Source organism: Molossus molossus, unplaced genomic scaffold (assembly GCF_014108415.1).
Source record: "Molossus molossus isolate mMolMol1 unplaced genomic scaffold, mMolMol1.p scaffold_m16_p_23, whole genome shotgun sequence".
NCBI classification, from domain to species: Eukaryota; Metazoa; Chordata; class Mammalia; order Chiroptera; family Molossidae; genus Molossus; species Molossus molossus.
The window spans coordinates 2,819,117-2,838,979 of NW_023425359.1; the positions used below are offsets into that span (position 1 = coordinate 2,819,117).

Here is a 19,863-nt window from a genome sequence, read left to right on the forward strand (position 1 = left end):
CCTCCTAACTCAGCTTGTGGAAGCCCTTTAGGGGGCTTTGAACTTCTTTAAATTGTAGGCAGTACTTTGTATGTTTGTGCATACTTGCTTTTATTTCCTAGTGAGAGGATTCTTGGCCTTTACCAAATTTCAAGAGGTTAATAATCTACAAATAGTTCAGAACCATCGATTATAACCATTGTTGGCTGAAGGAAGTCGGCCTGAAGAAGTTGCTAAGGGCACTTTCCGGGTTGGTGGTGGCAGAGCTGGACCTGGAAGCCAGGCCTCCTGTGTTTAAAGCCTGTCACTTTTTTCTTTCTAGATCTCAGAATATTTAACTACATCAGCTTATTCTCTGACATGCCAGATGTCTAGAGATTGCCCTTTGTCACCGTGCTCATGGTTTTGGGGAAGAACCTAAAAGCAGTTCCCAAAGACGCCTGCCTTTCCTGTTGCCTTCCAGGCTGGGGCAGGCTGATAGGCCTTCTTGGCCAAGATTTCATTAAGACTGCAAATGGATTCACTGTCCATTTTATTAGACTCACACTGGGTTTAGAGGGTCATGCGTTTCTCATTTAACATGTGGAGGAAAAGGAGGACAGGCTAACTTTTTCCGTTGTGTGTTAGGCCTACCAGATGAACAAGTGCTCTGCGGAAGTGGCCAGGAAGGCAGCCGACGAGATAACTCTCCAGACAGGTAAGGAACGTTTCCCCTTCTTTACAAAGACGCTCCTTGGATATTTTCAGCTATAATATGCTGTACTTACTGCAGTTTTTCCTTCCGTGGTCATTGGCTTACTAGCAGCCCTGCAGATACCAGTTATGCTCGTTTGTAAGTTACTTCTCTGCAGTTTCAGTCAAGCATACAACGTCTCTCTGAGTTCACTGTTACCATGGGCCTTGGGCTTAGGGTTTGTTCTGTGTTTACTCTGCTGGGGGTCACATCCTAACTTTGTAAATAAGATGATGGCTTTCTTATACATTTACATCTAAAATGATTTTACTCCCCTTTGAGGCATACCATCAGGTTATTAAGGCGACAGACAGCTGACTGTTTCAGTCATTTTGGTTATCATTAAGGTATTTGATCTTATTCTTTAAAGCTCCCCTCATCCCCATGGTTGGCTTATTGGGTAAAGCGATACTGCCTTTGGAGCGTTTTCCACTTCATACCACTAATGTCCTTGAAGGCTCTATGTAGTACACAAGGAATGTGACATTAGATTCAGGAAGTTGAAAAGTGGCTCCCCAGAATAACTAACCTCCTGGCTGGGTGCCATAAGAACAGTTGGGTAACAGTTGGTGGGGAGGCTTTGAGGGAGGGAAAGGAGTAGAAGAAATACATGGAGCCCTTTAAAAGATTTGGAAATGCGAAATGACTGCCAACAGAAAAGATGAAAGAAAATTGTTAGGAAGTTAGACACAGCATACTAATGAATAAAGGCTGAGCAATTTATAGGTACTTTGTTTCTGAGAGATAATGTTTAAATCCATGGAAGTGTGTAGACTATTACCCCAATTGAGTCACAGGTCAGAGGGTGTTCAACCAGCTAAAGCAGGAAAAGAGAAGGACATTTTTCTTATTCCCACATTATTGTTCATCTTTGGAGAAGATAAAGAATATTTGGGCCTGTAACCTGTTCACAGGCTGGGCTGTCAAACAGTCAGAGTCTTCTGCAGTTAGAGTGTAGCCCTGGCTCCAGTTAGCACCTGTACATGGATACTTCTCAGGCTCTTTTAGAAGCACCGAGCCTCTTGCCCAGAGGAAGGTTATTAAATAATTATTGAAAGAATTATTAAAGTAAGATTTAATCTGCTTCATGCTTTAATTTCAGGCTTTATAATTGTTAATGCTGATTTATACTTCCCCACAGTGAAGGAGTTTTTGCAGGATCTATGTTAAGTTCAGGACTTTCAAGAATAGTGAGAGAGAGAATTTGTGCAGACATAGCTATGGTGATAGAAAAGGATTACTTACTGAAACACTTTGAAGCCACACATGTGAGAATTCAGAGTTTTTTTGGATTGGCTTGGTGATAATATGTGCAGACACCTTATATTTCATAATTTTTCCAGTGAGATCCAGGACAGCCCCATAGTCAAACATACATTTGCAGTGAAATCTATAAACCGTCCCTGTAAGTGGGAGAAAGACTATAAATAAGCCTCTTGTTAGTTAAGGGGAGGTCATGTTTTGTTGTCAAATGAATTAAGAAAAAAGTTTGCGCTTTTGCGCTTTATGGATTTCAGATATTGGACAAAGGATTATAAACCTATATCCTAGGGATATCTTATACCTTATTGATTCACAACAAAAACCTTGAGCAATTCAGAGATTTCACACTTGTTTTTCTTTCCCAAAGGAATTAAGAGGTTTGTGGCAGGAGCTCTGGGTCCAACTAATAAGACCCTCTCTGTGTCCCCATCTGTGGAAAGACCAGATTACAGGAACATCAGTGAGTATTCATCACATAAAATCATTGATCTTGAGCAAGTACTACTGTGTTTTAGTAATCTCTAAATCGGTAAAATGGGACAATACTAGATCTATCTCAGGTTACTGAGACTTAATCCATGTAAAGGGCTTCCAGCAGTCCCTGTAATAACGTGTGTATCTAAAAAGAAAGTTAGCTGTTGTGTGTACATGGTGTTGTGTTCGTTCTTCTTTATCAGCTGTGGGAATAAAACCAATGAAAATAAAGCTTTAAACTGACAAGTTGAGAAATTATGAACACCAGGCCTTGGTCTATTAGAGAATAACCCACTAGACCTCCATTTTATTTATCACAAAGCAGTTCAAACTATATAAATATATGAGTATTATAAAAATTATAAACTGTCATATATTGAGATTTTACCAAAAAATCTAGAAATGTGGGTCAATTTCTTAAGTGTCAGACTATTCAAAACCATTGAACTTCAGAGCTGAATAGTAATGATGTGGTAATGGGTTTTGTGTGGATGACAGGTACGGGCAGGTGTGGTTTGTATGATTTTGATCACAGAACTTGCCACGCAGAGCTTCCACACTTGGTCAGCAGGGTTGCTCATGCTGATGCTGTCTTGGTCTAGGCATGACAGTGAGGAGCGCATGCTTCCTTTCTCTCCTGCCCTAGAAGACGAGGCCACTTACACACAAGGCAGCATGCTGCTCGGGCCACTCTGCCGAGTGAGCATTTTCTGTTTTGGTTGGGAAGTGATATGGGGAGAGGGATGACCTCTCAGATGGAAACAGACAACTCCAGATGTTTCTAACAAAATTTTATCTAGGAGTGATTGAACACTTTTGTTTGAGACTAAAATTGCCCGACAGGCAGGGTTTTCCCTCTGACAGAGTTGGTGTCAGAGGGCAGGAGCCAAATCCACAGGACTGCAGCCTTTTACCACAGAGAGTGAGGGGATGTGACTCGCCCTGCGATGGGCCCAAATCAGTGGGACATGTTTCTGTGGTTGCTCCTCATACTCATCTCTTGTGAACTGACCAGAACCGTGCCTGGAAAGAATGATCTGTCCTAAAGACAGCTGCAGTAGGTACAGGGCTCAGGACCCTGGCCTTGCCACTCACTCCTTCTCGGCTCACACATAGGAAGTGCAGTCTTCGTGCAAGAGAGCAACTGTATTCAGTTTACTGGTTTAACTCCCTTCGCTGCCATGTGTCTGTATTTGGTTTCTTACAACAGGTGGCATTGTCCTTAAATTATGCATTGTGAACCAGCAGTATTTAGTTCACAGGTGCCAGGCCATTCAGAGGATATTGATGACTGATATCCTGAATGTGGTTTATTTTTTGCAGCTTTTGATGAGCTCGTTGAAGCATACAAAGAGCAGGCCGAAGGGCTTCTAGATGGTGGGGTCGATATCTTACTTGTAGAAACTGTTTTCGATACTGCCAACGCCAAGGTGAGTTAAGGGAGGAAGAGGGACAGGGCTGGGGTAGGGGGGCTGTGATGAACCCCTGATGCAGTGAGAAGATAACAATAGCTGTGATTAAAGTTAAATGAAATTTATTTGTTCCATTTATTCTTGACTATTTTTGACTAAGGCCAGTAGAATGAAAAACACTTCTAAAGGTTATCTTTTTAATTTTTAGAAAATGTTTCATTAAATTATGAAATTAAATATTTTCACATATAGCTACTATATAGGTAATAAATACATACACATGGTTCTAAATTCAAAATATACGTAACTGTGTGTAGTAGAAAGTAATATCCTTTCATCTCCTGTTTCCTGGGACAACCACTGTTACCAGTGTGAAAGTCCTGATGGATTCTAGCGTGAAAGATGTTAGCGTGGGTGTGTGTATGTGTTTGTATTTCTTCCATATGTACAAAGGTGCATGAGTGTGTAGAGTGAAAAGTAAATGTTCTTATACCTGTGCTGTTTATTTGCATGTTTAATTTTCAATTACAGTTGATATACATTATTATATTAGTTTCAGGTATACGATATAGTGATTAGACATTTATATAACCTACAAAGTGATCCCCTCTATAAGTCTACTACCCACCTGGCACCATACATAGTTATTACAATGTTATTGACGATATTCCCTGTGCTGTACTTACATCCCCATTACTGTTCTATAGCTGCCAATTTATACTTCTTTTTTTAATTTTTTTTTTAATCTTCACCCGAGGATATTTTTCCATTTATCTTCAGATAGAGCAGGAGAGAGAGAGAGAGAGAGAGAGAGAGAGAAACATCGATGTGAGAGAGACACATTGACTGGTTGCCTCGTGCACGACACCAACCGGGGCTGGGAATGAACTGCAACCAAGGTATATGCCCTTGGCCGGAATCAAACCCAGAACTCTGATCTGCAGGCCAACACTCTAGCCATTTTTTTTTTTACTTCTTAAGCCCTTCACCTTTTTGTACTTCTTAATCCCTTCACCTTTTTTTACTCACCCCCCAAACTCCCTCCCCCAAACTCCCTCCCATCTGGTGACCATCGATTTATATATAATATTTTTGCACAGTGTATCTGGAGGATAAATTTCTACAAGTGAAATTGCCAGGCCAAAGGGTTTATGCTTGTTTTTTTTTTGTTTGTTTGTTTGTTTGTTTTATCCTCACCCGAGGACATTTTTCCATTTTTTTGTTCAGGTAGAGTGGGAGGGAGAGAGAGGAACAGAGAGAGAGAAACATCGATGCGAAAGGGACACATCGAGTGGCTGCCACCCGCATGACTGACCAGGGCCGGGAACAAACTGCAACCGACGTACACGCCCTTAGTGGGAACCGAACCTGGGTCTCTCTGGACTGCAGGCCGACGCTCTAACTGCTGAGCCAAACTGGCCAGGGCATTTTATGCTTGTTAATTGTGATCTTTAGTGTCAAGTCAGCCTCCTCTGAGATGTGCTCATTTACACCCTGGTCAGCAAGCAGTGCACAGCAGTGCTGGTTCCTTGCACCCTCACTGACACCATCTGTTGTTACACTTGATCTTTTCCAATCTGGTAGGTGAAAAATGCTTCCTTACTGCAGTTTTCATTTCTATTTTTCTGACTATAAAGTAAATAGAGCATCTTTTTAAAGTTTTACAATCATTTATATTTCTTCTCCTGTGATATGTACGCTGTGCCTTATTCTTGTTGGACTTCTGGCCTTTTTTGTTGTCTTTTCCTAAGGAAATCATCCTTGTCAGTGATGAGTAGCAAATATTGTCTCCAGATGGATGTTTGACTTTGGACTTGATATCTGGTGGTGATGGTGATATAGTTGTGTTGTTTTTTGTTTGATTTAGTTTTAGTGTAAGAGAATTTTAATTTTAAATGATTGGATTTACAGGTTCTGTTTTTTTCTTGGTGGGGAGGGAATTGTATTTGCAAGGGCTCTCCCCATTCCGAGGTAAGAATAAAAACAGTCTCTGTTTATCCCTAGTACTTTACATTTCATCAAATGTTTAATTGTTTAAATGTTGTGGGAGAAGACCTCAGATTCAGAATTAAAAAAAATAATGATGATTCTATAACTACCAATTTGTATTTAATCCCTTCACCTTTTCACCCATTCCCCAAACCCCCTTCCCATTAGGCAACTTTCAAAATGTTCTCTGTGTATATGAGTGTGTTTCTGTTCTGCTTGTTTATTTTGTTTTTAGATTCCACATATAAGTGAAATCATCTGGCATTTGTCTTTGTCTGACTTATTTCACCTTCTAGGTTCGTCCATGCTTTTGCAGATGGCACAATTTAATTTTTTATATGACTGAATCATGAGTTTGATTCCCCGTCAAGAGCACATACCTGAGTTGCAGGTTCGATTCCTGGCCCCTCAGTTGGGGCATATGCAGGAGGCAAGCAATCAGTGTGTCTCTTTCACATTGATGTCACCCCCCCCCCCCCCCCGCCCGCTGCTTCCACTCTTTCTAAAAATCAATGGAAAAAATATCCTTGAGTGAGGATTAAAAAAAAAAAGATAGCTTTGCAGGGTAGAGTATTCCTGGTTGTATGTTCTTGGTTTTACGTCATTGTGGATATTTTGTGTCAATCCCTTCTGGCCTACAAAGTTTCTGTTGAGAAATTAGCTTGAAGTCTTACAGGAGCTCCCTTGTAGGTAACTAACTGCTTTTTTCTTGCTCTTTTTTTATCCTCACCGAGGACATTTTTCCATTTTTTTGTTCAGATAGAGTGGGAGGGAAAGAGAGGAAGAGAGAGAGAGAGAGAGAGAGAGAGAGAGAAACATCGATGTGAAAGGGACACATCGAGTGAATGCCACCTGCATGACCCAACCAGGGCCAGGGACAAACTGCAACCAAGGTATGCGCCCTTAGTGGGAACCGAACCCGGGTCTCTCAGGACCGCAGGCCGACTCTCTATCTGCTGAGCCAAGCCAGCCAGGGCTCCTCTTGCTCTTTTTAAGATTCTTTCTCTTTACCTTTATGTTGTGTCTTAATGTGGGTCTCTTTGGATTCATCTTGTTTGAGACTGTCTGTAGTTCCTGGGCGTATGTCTGTTTCATTTGCTAGGTTAGGGAGATTTCTGTCATCATTTTCTCGTAATAGGTTTTTCTCTCTTCTCCTTCTAGTACCCCCCTGATGTGAATGAATGTTGGTATCCTTGATGTTGTCTCAGAGGCTCCTTAAACTATCCTCAATTTTTGGATTCTTCTTTCTTTTTGCTATTCTTATTGAGGTTTTTTTTGTTTTGTTTTGTTTTGTTTTTGGCTACCTTACATTATAAATTGCTGATTTGATCCTCTGTTTAATCTACTGTTGTTGTTTTTTTAATCCTCACCTGAGGACATTTTTCCATTTTTTATTCAGATAGAGTGGGAAGGAGAGAGAGGAAGAGAGAGAGAGAGAAACATCGACGTAAAAGGGACACATCGAGTGGCTGCCACCTGCACGACCAACCAGGGCCAGGGACAAACTGCAACCGAAGTACATGCCCTTAGCGGGAACCGAACCCGGGTCTCTCTGGACCGCAGGCTGACGCTCTAACCGTTGAGCCAAACCAGCCAGGGCTTGGGGAATCTACAGTTGATTCCCCATTATATATTCTTCATTTCAGTCAGTGTGTTTTTTAATTCTGACTGTTTGTTTTGTTTTCTCTTTTCATTTTTATGTTTTCTGTCTCTTTGATGAAGTTCTCACTAAGTTCCTCTACTCTTCCCCTAAGTTCATTGAGCATTCTTAAAACCAGTGTTTTGAATTCTGCATCTGGTAGATTGCTTTTCTCCATTTTGTTTAGTTCTTTTTCTGGAGTTTTGTTTTGTTCTTTCATTTGGGACAAGTTTTTTTGTCTCCTCAATTTGGCTGTCTCCTGTGTGTGTTTCTATGCATTAGGTAGAGCTACTGTGTCTCCCCGTCTTGATAGAGTGGCCTTATGTACTAGGTGTCTTGTGCGGCCCAGTGGCACAACCTCCTGGGTCACTGGAGCTGGGTGCTCCAGGTGCACCTCCCCATGTGGGTGGTGTGCACCCTCCTGTTATAGTTGAGGCTTGATTGCTGTTGCACATCTAAGGGAGGTTTTATCCCCAGGCCAACTGGCTGCAGATATGGACTGTAGAGGATCTGCAGTGCAGGGGCCGACCCCACAGAGCAGAATTTATTTCTTTGGGGCCTGGGTACCTGCTGAGTTCACTCCTTGAGTGTGTCACTCATGGAGGTGGTTGGGTGGTGCTTTGGCGTAGTCTGAAGCTGTCCATCAGGTACGCTGGCTCTGGGGCCTCCCAGGAGGTGCAAGCCAAGGTCAACCACCACCTATAATTCTTTAAACTTTTTTTTTTAAACTAAAATAATTGCATTTGAGATGAATGAGGAGAATGACTACCAGCCAGAAGCAGGATGACTGTCCTTTCTCATTTTTAACACATTACTTGTATGGTTCTCTTTTATACATCGTTCTGTAAATTTTTTGAATCTTAGTAAACATTTTATAATTTTAAAAAACAACTCAGATGTAAATTTGAAAAAAAGAGTAGTAACGTAATAGGGAATATATCTGAAATGAAATCCAGATATACATGTCTCAATAGCCTTGGTGGATGTGCTCAGTGGTTAGAGCATTGGCTTGTGCGCTGAAGGGTGATGCGATCAATTCCTGGTCAAGGGCACGTACCTGGGTTGCAGGTTTGATCCCCGGCCCCAGTTGGGGCATGAGTAGAAGGCAACCAATCTATGTGTCTCTCTCACATTGATGTTTCTCTCTCTTACACTTTCTCTCTCTCCCTTCTTTCCCTCTCTCACGCTCCCTCTCTTCCACTCTCTAAAAATTAATGGAAAAAATATCCTTGGATAAGGATTATATATAAAAAAAATGTAAATATTATATACATAAAAATATTTGGATTAGAAATAAGAGTAGTGTAATAACAGCATAAAGCATTAAGTATATATTTTGTTAGTGCAGTTTTTCACTAAAAGAGTATGATATCACATTCTTTTGATTATAAAGGGTCTGGTTTCTCTCATTATGGTCTGGAATTTATTTTGGAGTGAATAGGATAGAGATCTACCTACTCTTTTTCTCTAAGGTAACTTAGTTTTCCTAATACCATCTATTAGACTTTATTTTCTGATGAGAGAAATCATGTGGAATCATGTCACACACGTCACTAAATTGAGGAGTACATCTGGTCTGATCTGTTCCAATAGTATGTGTGCTGATATCACACTGCTATCCTGTTATTTACAGGATATCATTATGTAAAGTTATATAGCATTAAATTACAGTGTGTCTGAGTAACTGGTAGGCTGGTAGGTTTTTCATTAAATACGCCTCTTCCTTTTTCCTCCAGAACTTTCCTGGCTAGTCTTTCCATGTTTATTTTCTGTAAGATCTTTAGGATCAATTTCTTCTAGTTCTCAAAAGAGAAATTCAGGTATTTTTTTCCAGTGGGGAATAAAATTTCACTATCACAATGAAGGTACACATTAATTACAAGTTGCATTCTGATTTCAGGAAATTAATTATGAAAATATGGACATCTTAGGGTCAAAACATAATGATAAAAAGAAGATGCGTTGCCTGGATCTTACATGCATAGTAACGGGGGATTTGTATCTTTAACATCTCATTCTGAACTCACTCTTTTTGCAGTGACACACAGTGTTGGTTCATATACCTAACATGCATATATAAGGATGTGGAAGGCAGAGGCATTCTTGTTTTTAATTTTGGTTGAGAGAAGGAAGAAAGAGTGTCTCTTTAGCTTGTCTTAGAGGAAATACTAGTTTCTAGGAGAACTTTCAGCCAGCATTTGTTTTGTTTTAGGGTGACAGTGTGATCTTGAGACAGGTGCTGGGTTGTACATTATAGGGAAGACACATTTCTTCTCCCGAGAGAATGTGACATGGATCTTACCAGAAGAGGTTTTAGAAAAGCCAGCATTCAGATCAACCAGTTAGACTGACCTTTGGACACAGTCTGTCAGAGATAAAGGTGGTATTTTATTTCTTTTTAATTGAATTTATTGAGGTGAAATTGGTTCACAAAATCATACAGGTTCCAAGTGTACAACTCCGTAAAACATCATACGCACACTGCATCATGTACCCGTTGCCCCGAGCAGAGTTTCTTTCTGTCTCCATTCCCCTCCCCCATTTTGCCCACTTCCACCTAGCTGCCAACCCCCTTTCCTTCTGGCTCTCACCACACTGTTGTCTGTGTCTGTCTGTTAGGTATATATGTTTTTGGCTAATCCAGTCACCTTCTTTCATCTAGTCCTCTCTCCCTTGTCCCCTCTGACAGCTGTCAGTGTGTTCCATGTATCCAGGCCTTTGTTTCTATTTTGTTTATCATTTTATTTTGTTAATCAGCTTCCATATATTGAGTACATATGGTATTTGTCTTTCTCTGACTGGCTTATTTCACTTAGCATACTCATCTCCAGGTCCACCCATGCTGTTGAAAAAGATAAGATTTCCTTCTATTTTAGTCCATGTGGTAGTCTATTGTGTAAATGTACCACAGCTTTTTTATCTACTCATCTACAGATGGGCATGTAGGCTGCTTCCAAATGTTGGCTATTATAAAAAACAAACAAACAAACAAAAACACTGCAATAAATATAGGGATGCATATACTCTTTCAAATGATTGTTTCTGGATTCTTAGGATTTATTCCCGGAAGTGGGAATGGTAGGTCAAAAGGCAGTTCCATTTTTAATTTTTTGGAGGAATTCCATATTTTTCCAAAAGGCTGCACCAGTCTGCATTCCCATCAACGGCACTAGGCTTCCCTTTTCTCCACATCTTCGCCAGCGCTTCTTTTTGTTGATTTATTGATTATAGCCATTCTGGCTAACGTGAGGTAATATCTCATTGTGGTTTTAATTTGCATCTCTGTTGATTAGTGACGAGTATTTTCTCATATGTCTATTGGCCATCTTTAGAGATGTGTCTATTTGGGTTCTTTGCCCATTTTTTAGTTAGATTGTTTGTCTTCCTGGTGTTGACTTGTATACATTCTTTATTTATTTTGAAAATTAACCTCTTATCAAATGTACCATTGCCAAATATGTTCTCCCATATAGTGGATTCCCTTTTCATTTTCTTGCTGTGCAAAAGCTTTTTAGTTTGATGTAGTCTCATTTGTTTATTTTTTTGTTTCCCGTGCCCTAGGAGATGTATCAGCAAAAGTTTTGCTATATGAGATGTCTGAGATTTTACTGCCTATGTTTTCTTCTAGGGTTTTTATGTTTTTTGTGACTTACATTCAAGTCTCTTATCCATTTGGAGTTTATTCTTGTGTATAGGGTAGGTTGGTGGTCTAATTTAATTTTTTTGCATGTACTGGTCCAGTTTTCCCAACACCATTTATTGAAGAGACTGTCTTTACTTCGTTGTATGCTTTTGCCTTCTTTGTCAAATATTAATTGACCATAAAGGCATGGATTTATTTCTGGACTCTTTGTTCTATTCCATTGATCTATATGCCTGTTCTTACGCCTATACCAGGCTATTTTTATTACAGTGGCCTTGTAGTATAGTTTGATATTGGTATTGATACTTCCAACTGGTTCTTCTTTCTCAACATTGCTGAAGCTATTCGAGGTCTCTTTTGGTTCCATATAAATTTTTGGAATTTTTTTTTAGATCTGTGGAATATGCCATTGGTATTCTAATATGAATTGCATTGATTCTGCAGATTCCTTTGAGTAGTATAGATATTTTAATGCTGTTAATTCTTCCAATCTGTGAACATGGTATATGCTCCCACTTATTTGTATTTTCCTTACTTTCCTCAATATTCTGTAATTTCCAAGTACAAGTCTTTTACCTCCTTGGTTGAATTTATTCCTAGGTAGCTCATTTTTTGTTGTTGTTGCAATAGTAAATGGGATTGTTTTCTTAATTTCTTTTTCTGAAAGTTCATTATGGGTATATAAAAATGCCACTGATTTCTGGATGTTAATTTTGTATCCTGCTACTTTGCCAAATTCATTTATTAGATCTAATAGTTTTTTGGTGGAGTCTTTAGGGTTTTTTATGTAGAATATTATGTCATCTGTGAAGAATGACAGTTTTACTTTCTCCTTTCCAATTTGGCTGCCTTTTGTTTTTTCTTGTCTGATTGCTGTGACTAGGACTTCTAGTACTATGTTGAATAAGAGTGGTGAAAGCAGACATCCCTCTCGTTCTTCACCTTAAAGGAAATGCTTTTAGTTTTTGTCCTGTGAGTATGATATTGACTGTAGGTTTGTCATATATGACCTTTATTATGTTGAGGTATGGTCCCTCTATTTTCACTTTGCTGAGAGTTTATCATAAATGAGTGCTGGATTTTATCAGATGCATTTTCTGCATCTATTGATATTATCATGTGATTTTTATCTTTTATTTTGTTTATGTGATGTATCATGTTTATTGATTTGCAAATATTGTACCAACCTTGCATCACCAGCATAAATCCCACTTGGTCATGATGAATAATCTTTTTAATTTCCTGTGTATCCAATTTGCTAATATTTTGTTGAGGATTTTAGCATCTATGTTCATCAGGGATATTGGCCTATAATTTTCTTTCTTTTTAGTGCCCTTATTGGTTTTGGAATTGGATTATGCTGACCTCGTAAAAAGAGCTTAGAAGTCTTCCTTCCTCTTGAATATTTTGGAATTGTTTGAGGAGGAGAAGTGTTAGTTCTTCTTTGAATGTTAGATAAATTTTATATGTGAAGCCATCTGTTCCAGGACTTTTGTTTGCTGGAAGATTTTTTTTAAATTACTGCTTCAATTTGATTAGTTGTTATTGGCCTATTCAGATTTTCTGATTCTTCCTGATTGAGTTTTGGAAGATTGTATGTTTCTAGGAATTTATCCATTTCGCCCAGGTTGTCCAATTTGTTGGCATGTAGTTGTTCTTAGTATTTTCTTACAACGCTTTGTATTTCTGTGATGTCACTTGTTACTTCTTTTCCTTCATTTCTGATTTTATTTCTTTGGGTCCACTCTCTCTTTTTTTTTTCATGATGAGTCTGACTAAAGTTCTGTCAATATTGTTTATCTTTTCAAAGAATCACCTCGTAATTTCATTGATCATTTGTATTGTTTTCTTAATTTTCTATGTCATTTATTTCCCCTAATCTCTTTATTTCTTTCCTTCTACTTACTCTGGGCTTTCTTTGTTGTTCTTTTTCTAGTTCTTTTAGGTGAAGGGTCACATTGTTTACTTGAGTTTTTTTTTTTATGAGGTAGGCCTGTAATGTTATGACCTTCCCTCTCAGGACTACTTTCGCTTTATCCCATAGATTTTGGGTTGGTGTGTGTTCATTTTCAATAGTTTCCAGGAAGTTTTTATTTATTCCTTGGTCTCATTGTTAACCCATTCATTGTTTAGTAACAAGCTATATAGCCTTCATTTGTTTGAGTATTTTGTTTTTTGTTGTTGTTTCTAGTTTCATACCATTGTGATCTGAGAAGATGCTTGATATGATTTCAATCTGGAATGTGTTCTGACTCATCTTGTGTCCTAACATATGGTCTGTCTTTGGGAATGTTCTATATGCACTTGAGAAGAATGTATATTCTGCTGCTTTGGGGTGAAATGTTCTGTAAATATCGATTAAATCCATCAAACCTAGTGTATTTTTTTAATTTAATTTTTTTTATCCTCACACGAGGACATTTTTTCATTTTTTGTTCAGATAGAGTAGGAGGGAGAGAGAGTAAGAGAGAGAGAGACAGAAACATCAACATGAAAGGGACACATCGAGTGGCTGCCACCCGCATGACCAAACAGGGCCGGGGACAAACCACAACAGAGGCATGTGCCCTGAGTGGGAACCTAACCCGGGTCTCTCTGGACTGCAGGCCAATGCTCTGACCGCTGAGCCAAACCGTCCAAGGTGACCTTGAGCTATTGTTTTTTGGGTTTTTTTTTGTTTTTTGGGGTTTTTTTTGGTACGTACCCCTAGTGGGAACCAAACCCGGGACTCTCTGGTCCGCAGGCCGAGGCTCCAACCACTGAGCCAAACCCGCCAGGGCTAATTTTTTTTTATTAATTTATTTTTGTTACAGATGTTTCTCCTTTTTTCCTCATTGACACCCTCTTCCCCATCCCTCCCCACTCTGTCCCCAGCTTTGTTGTCCATGTCCATCAGTTATGTGTACATGCATATAGTACGTGGTTTATCTCTTCCCTCCACTCCCACCCCCTCTTCCGAGGGTTGTTAGTCGGTACCCTACTTCCACATCTCTGGGTCTACCTTGTTCCTCAGACTGTTATGTTCATTATATTCCACATATAAGTGAGATCATGTGGTATTTGTCTTTTTCTGCTTGGCTTGTTTCGCTTAGGATAATACTTTCCAGGTTTCTCCATGTCGTCTCAAAGGATAAGAGATCTTTCTTTCTTACAGCTGCATAGTACTCCATTGTGTACATGTACCACAGCTTTTTTATCCATTCGTCTACTGATGGACACTTGGGTGTTTCCAGATCTTAGCTATTGTAAATAGTGCTGCTATGAACATGGGGGTACATATATTCTTTCTGATTGGTGTTTCAGGCTTCTTAGGATATATTCCTAGAAGTGAGGTCACTGGGTCAAATGGCAATTCAATTAAAAATTTTTTTTTATCCTCACTCGAGGACATTTTTCGATATTTTGTTCAGATGGAGTGGGAGGGAGAGAGAGAGAGAGAAACATCGACGTGAAAGTGACACATCGAGTGGTTGCCACCCACACGACCCAACCAGGGCCGGGGACAAACTGCAACCAAGGTACGCGCCCTTAGCGGGAACTGAACCCGGGTCTCTCCGGACCGCAGGCCGACGCTCTAACCGCTGAGCAAAATTTTAAATTTTTTGAGGTAACACCATAGTGTTTTCCACAGTGGCTGCACCAGTCTGCATTTCCACCAGCTTTGTACTAGAGTCCCCTTTTCTCCACATCCTCGCCAACACTTGTTATTTGATGATTTGTTGATGGCAGCCATTCTGGCTGGTGTGAGGTGATACCTCATTGTTGTTTTAATTTACCTCTCTCTGATGATTAGTGATGTTGAGCATTTCTTCATATGTCTCTTAGCCATTTATATGTCCTGTTTGGAGAGGTGTCTATTTAGTTTCTTTGCCCATTTTTTAATTGGGTTTGTTATCTTCCTTTTGTTGAGTTGTATGAGCACTGTATATATTTGGAAATTAATCCCTTATCTCATGTATCATTGGCAATTTTGCTCTCCCATACAGTGGGTTCCCTTTCCATTTGACTGTATCTTTTGCTGTGCAGAAGCTTTTTAGTTTGATGTCTCATGTGTTCATTTTTTTCCCCCTTTGTTTCTGTTGCCTTAGGTGAGGTATCAGTGAAAATTCTGCTGTGTATGATGTCTGAAATTTTGTTGCTTACATTTTCTTCTAGGATTTTTATGGATTTACAGGTCACATTGAAGTCTTTTACACATTTTGGGTTTACTCTTGTGTATGGTGTAGGTTGATGGTCTAGTTTCATTTTTTTGCACGTAGATGTCCGATTTTCCCAACACCATTTATTAAAGATTGTCTTTACTCCAGTGTATGCTCTTGCCACCTATGTCAAATATGAATTGAGCATAATGTCTTGGGTCAATTTCCGGGTTCTCTGTTCTGTTCCACTGCTCTATATGCCTATTCTTGTGCCAGTACCAGGCTGTTTTGATTACAGTAGCTTTGTAGTATAACCTGATATCTGGTATTGTGATCCCACCTACTTTGTCCTTCTATTTCAAGATTGCTGTGGCTATTTGGGGACATTTTTGGTTCGATATGAACTTTTGAAGTATTTGTTCTAGTTCTGTGAAATATGTTGTTGGTATTTTCATGGGGATTGCATTGAATCTGTAGATTTCTTTGGGTAATATGGACATTTTCTTTTTTTCTTTTTTTTTTTTTATCCTCACCCGAGGATATTTTTCCATTTTTTGTACAGATAGAGTGGGAGGGAGAGAGAGGAAGTGAGAGAGAGAGAGAAACATCGACGTGAAGGGACACATCGAGTGGCTGCCACCCGCACGACCAACCAGGGCCAGGGACAAACTGCAACCGAAGTACGTGCCCTTAGCGGGAACCGAACCCGGGTCTCTCCGGACCGCAGGCCGACGCTCTAACCGCTGAGCCAAACTGGCCAGGGCTAATATGGACATTTTAATGATGTTAATTCTTCCAATCCATGAACAAGGTATGTGCTCTCACTTTTTTATATCTTCCTCTGTTTCTTTTTTCAATGTCCTGTAGTTTTCTGCAAATAGATCCTTTACGTCTTTGGTTAAATTTATTCCTAGGTATCATAATTTTTTTTGCCACAGTGGTAAATGGGATTGTTTATTTAGTTTCTCTTTCTGTGAGTTCATCATTGGTGTATAAGAATGCTGCTGATTTTTTAATGTTAATTTTGTATCCTTCTACTTTGCCAAATTCATTTATTAAGTCTAGTAGATTTTTGATGAAGTCTTTCGGGTTTTCTATGTATAATATCATGTCATCTGCAAATAATGATAGGTACATCTCCTCGTTTCCGATTTGGATCCCTTTTATTTTTTCTTCATGTCTGATTGCTGTGGCTAAGACTTCCAGTACTATGTTAAATAAGAGTGGCAAAAGTGGACATCCCTGTCTTGTTCCTGTTCTTAAGGGAAATGCTTTTAGTTTTTGCCCATTGAGTATGATGTTGGCTGTAGGTCTTTCATATATGGCCTTTATAATGTTGAGATATGATCCCTCTATTCCCACATGCTGAGTGTTTTTTATCAGAAATGGGTGCTGGGTTTTGTCGAATGCTTTTTCAGCGTCTATTGATATGATCGCGTGGCTTTTATCTTTCATTTGGTTTATGTGGTGTATCACACTTATTGATTTGTGAATATTGTACCAGCCTTGTATCCCTGGGATGAATCTCACTTGGTCATGGTGAATAATTTTTTTTTTTTATGTATTGCTGGATCCAATTTGCTAGTATTTTGTTAAGGATTTTGACATCTATGTTCATCAGAGATATTGGCCTGTAGTTTTCTTTCTTTGTAGTGTCTTTTTCTGGTTTTGGAATTAGAATTATGCTGGCCTTATAAAATGAGTTTGGAAGTCTTCCTTCTTCTTGAATATTTTGAAATAGTTTAAGGGAATGGATGTTAGTTCCTCTTGAATGTTCGGTAAAACTCCCCGTGAAGCGGTTTGGGCCTGGGCTTTTGCTTGCTGTGAGAGTCTTGATTACATCTTCAATTTCCTTAGTTGTTATTGGTTTGTTCAAGTTTTCTATCTCTTCCTGGTCCGGTCCTGTTTTGGGAGACTGTATTTCTGGAAATTTGTCCATTTCGCTTAGATTGTTGGATTAGTTGCCATATAATTGTTCATAGTATTTGTTAATGATCCTTTGTATTTCTGTGGTGTCAGTTGTTACTTCTCCTCTTTTATTTCTGATTTTGTGTATTTGGGCTCTCTCTGTTTCTTGGTGAGTCTAGCTAAGGGTTCATCAATCTTGTTTATCTTTTTTAAAAACCAGGTCTTTGTTTCACTGATTCTTTGAATTGTTCTTTTGGTCTCTATGTGATTTATTTCTGCTCTGATCTTTACTATTTCCTTTCTTCTGCTTGCTCTGGGGTTTTCTTTTTGTTTGCTTTCTAGTTCTTTAAGTTGTGCGGTTAGATAGTCTATTAGAAATTTTTCTTGTTTCTTCAGATAGGCCTGTAGTGCTATGAACTTTCCTCCAGAACTGCTTTTGCTGCATCCCATAGATTTTGTGTTGTTGTGTATTCATTTTCATTGGTTTCCAAGAAGTTTTTAATTTCTTCCTTGATCTCCTCGGTAACCCATTCATCGTTTAATAACATGCTATTTAGCCTCCATGTGTTCTAATTCTTTGCATGTTCTTGAAGTCTATTTCTAGTTTTATGCCATTGTATCTGAGAAGATGCTTGATATAATTTCAGTCTTCTTGAACTTGTAGAGACTTAGTTTGTGTCCTAACTTGTGGTCTATCTTTGAGAATGTCCTATGTGCATTTGAGAAGAATGTGAATTCTGTAGCTGTGGGGTGTAATTCTCTGTAGATATCTATTAAATCCATTTGGTCTAGTGCTTCATTTAGAGTCTCTGTTTCCTTGTTAATTTGTTTGTTTAGAGGATCTATCCAGAGATGTCAGCGGGGTGTTGAAGTCCCCGCTGTCAATTGTGTTGCTGTCGATTTCTCCTTTGAAGTCCTCCAGAAGATTTTTAATATATGTTGGTGCTCTTATATTGGGTGCACATATGTTTACCAAGGTTATATCTTCCTGTTGGATAGATCCTTTCAATATGATGTAGTGGCCTTTTTTGTTTCTAGTTATGGCCTTCAGTTTGAAATTTATTTTTATCAGATATGGGTATTGCTACCCCAGGTTTTTTTTCCTCTCTGTTTGCTTGGAAGATTTCTTTCCATCCCTTCACTTTCAACCTATTTGAATGTTTTGTTGTGAAGTGAGTCTCTTGTAAACAATATATATAAGTCATGCTTTCTTATCCAATAAGCTCCTCTGTGTCTTTTTATCAGAGCATTCACCCCATTTACATTTAAGGTGATTATTGATATGTACTTATTTATTGCCGTTTTTGTTTATTGTGGTTATATTTTTCTTCATATTACTTCTACTAATTACAGTAGTCTTTTTAACATTTGTTGCAATGCTGGTTTGGTGCTAGTTTATTCCCTTAACCTTTTTTTATCTGGGAAGCTCTTTATTTAACCTTCTATTTTGAAAGATAGCCTTGCTGGATAGAGTAGTCTTGGATTCAGATCCTTGTTTTTCATGACCTTGATTACCTCATGCCATTCCCTTCTGGCCTGTAGTGTTTCTGTTGAGAAGTTAGCTGATTGCCTTATGGGAGTTTCTTTGTAGGTAACCTGTTGCTTATCTCTTGCTGCCTTTAGGATTCTCTTTGTCTTTAATTTTTGGTATATTAATTTCTAGGTGACTTGTGTGGGTTTGTTTGGGTTCTTTTTACTTGGGGCACTCTGTGCTTCTTGAACTTGATTGCCTTCTTTCTTCACCAGATTAGGGAAGTTTTCTGTCACTATTTCTTCAAATATATTCTCTAACCATTGCTCATTTTTTTCTTCTAAGGTGACTCCTTTGATGTGAATATTATTACATTTCTAGTTGTCCCATAGTTGTCTTAAGCTGTCTTCCTGTTCTTTAATTGTGTTTTTTTGTTTGTTTTTTGTTTTGGTTTTCTGATTGGCTCATTTTTTATACCCTGTCTTGTAATTCACTGATCCAGTTTTCAGCTTCCTCTACTCTGCTGTTTAGTCCTCCAGTGTGTTCTTTATTTCTGCTATGTCATTCTTCATTTCTTCTTGGTGGTTTTTTATTTACAACTGGTTGATTTTCAACATTTCTATGTCTTTACTCATAGTGTTGATGTCCATACTCATGCGGCTGAGCTTCCTCAAGATCATGGCTCTGAGTTCTACCTTTGATAACTTGCTTAACTGCATTTCATTTATCTCATCTTCGGTAGAGGTTTCTTGTTCTTCCATTTGGGATTTGTTTCTTTGTTTCACCATTTTGGCTATCTCAGTGGGTTTTGGAGCTTGCCAAATTTTCCCTGTGGGTGTTGGTGTTCTGCTGTTTGTGGCTCCCTATACTGGGTTTGGATGAGCATGGGAGGAACCATGTTAAACATGATTGTCAAGTCTTACTTTCCTGGTTAGTTTTGCAGTCCCAGGAAAGGTTCAATTATCCTCTAGCTTTTTGCCTGGGGGCTATTAGTCGTGGTTACTTGAGGAGCCTTGGGTTCTCAGTTGAATGAAAACTTCTTCAGGTGTTCAGTGTAAGAGGATTTCCTGAAGGTGGGGCAGATGATGGTTGTTCATGAGCCTCAATTTGCATTTCAATAGTCTGCCTGGGTGGGGTTGAATCTCTTAGAGCCTGGGGAATGAGTAAGATTGTCATTGTCCTGCATGGCTACAACTCAGCAAGAGCTCTGAGC

General features: G+C 39.0%; 1 protein-coding gene across 1 annotated transcript in view; it reads left to right on the plus strand.

Moving 5' to 3' along the window:
- Window positions 1-19,863, plus strand: part of MTR (5-methyltetrahydrofolate-homocysteine methyltransferase) — a 120,583-nt gene that overhangs the window by 13,938 nt on the left and 86,782 nt on the right. Inside the window, exons 4-6 of the mRNA XM_036277447.1 lie at window positions 607-676; window positions 2,343-2,435; window positions 3,773-3,879. Coding sequence (XP_036133340.1) covers window positions 607-676; window positions 2,343-2,435; window positions 3,773-3,879 — 270 coding nt within the window. The remainder of the gene's footprint in view (window positions 1-606; window positions 677-2,342; window positions 2,436-3,772; window positions 3,880-19,863) is intronic.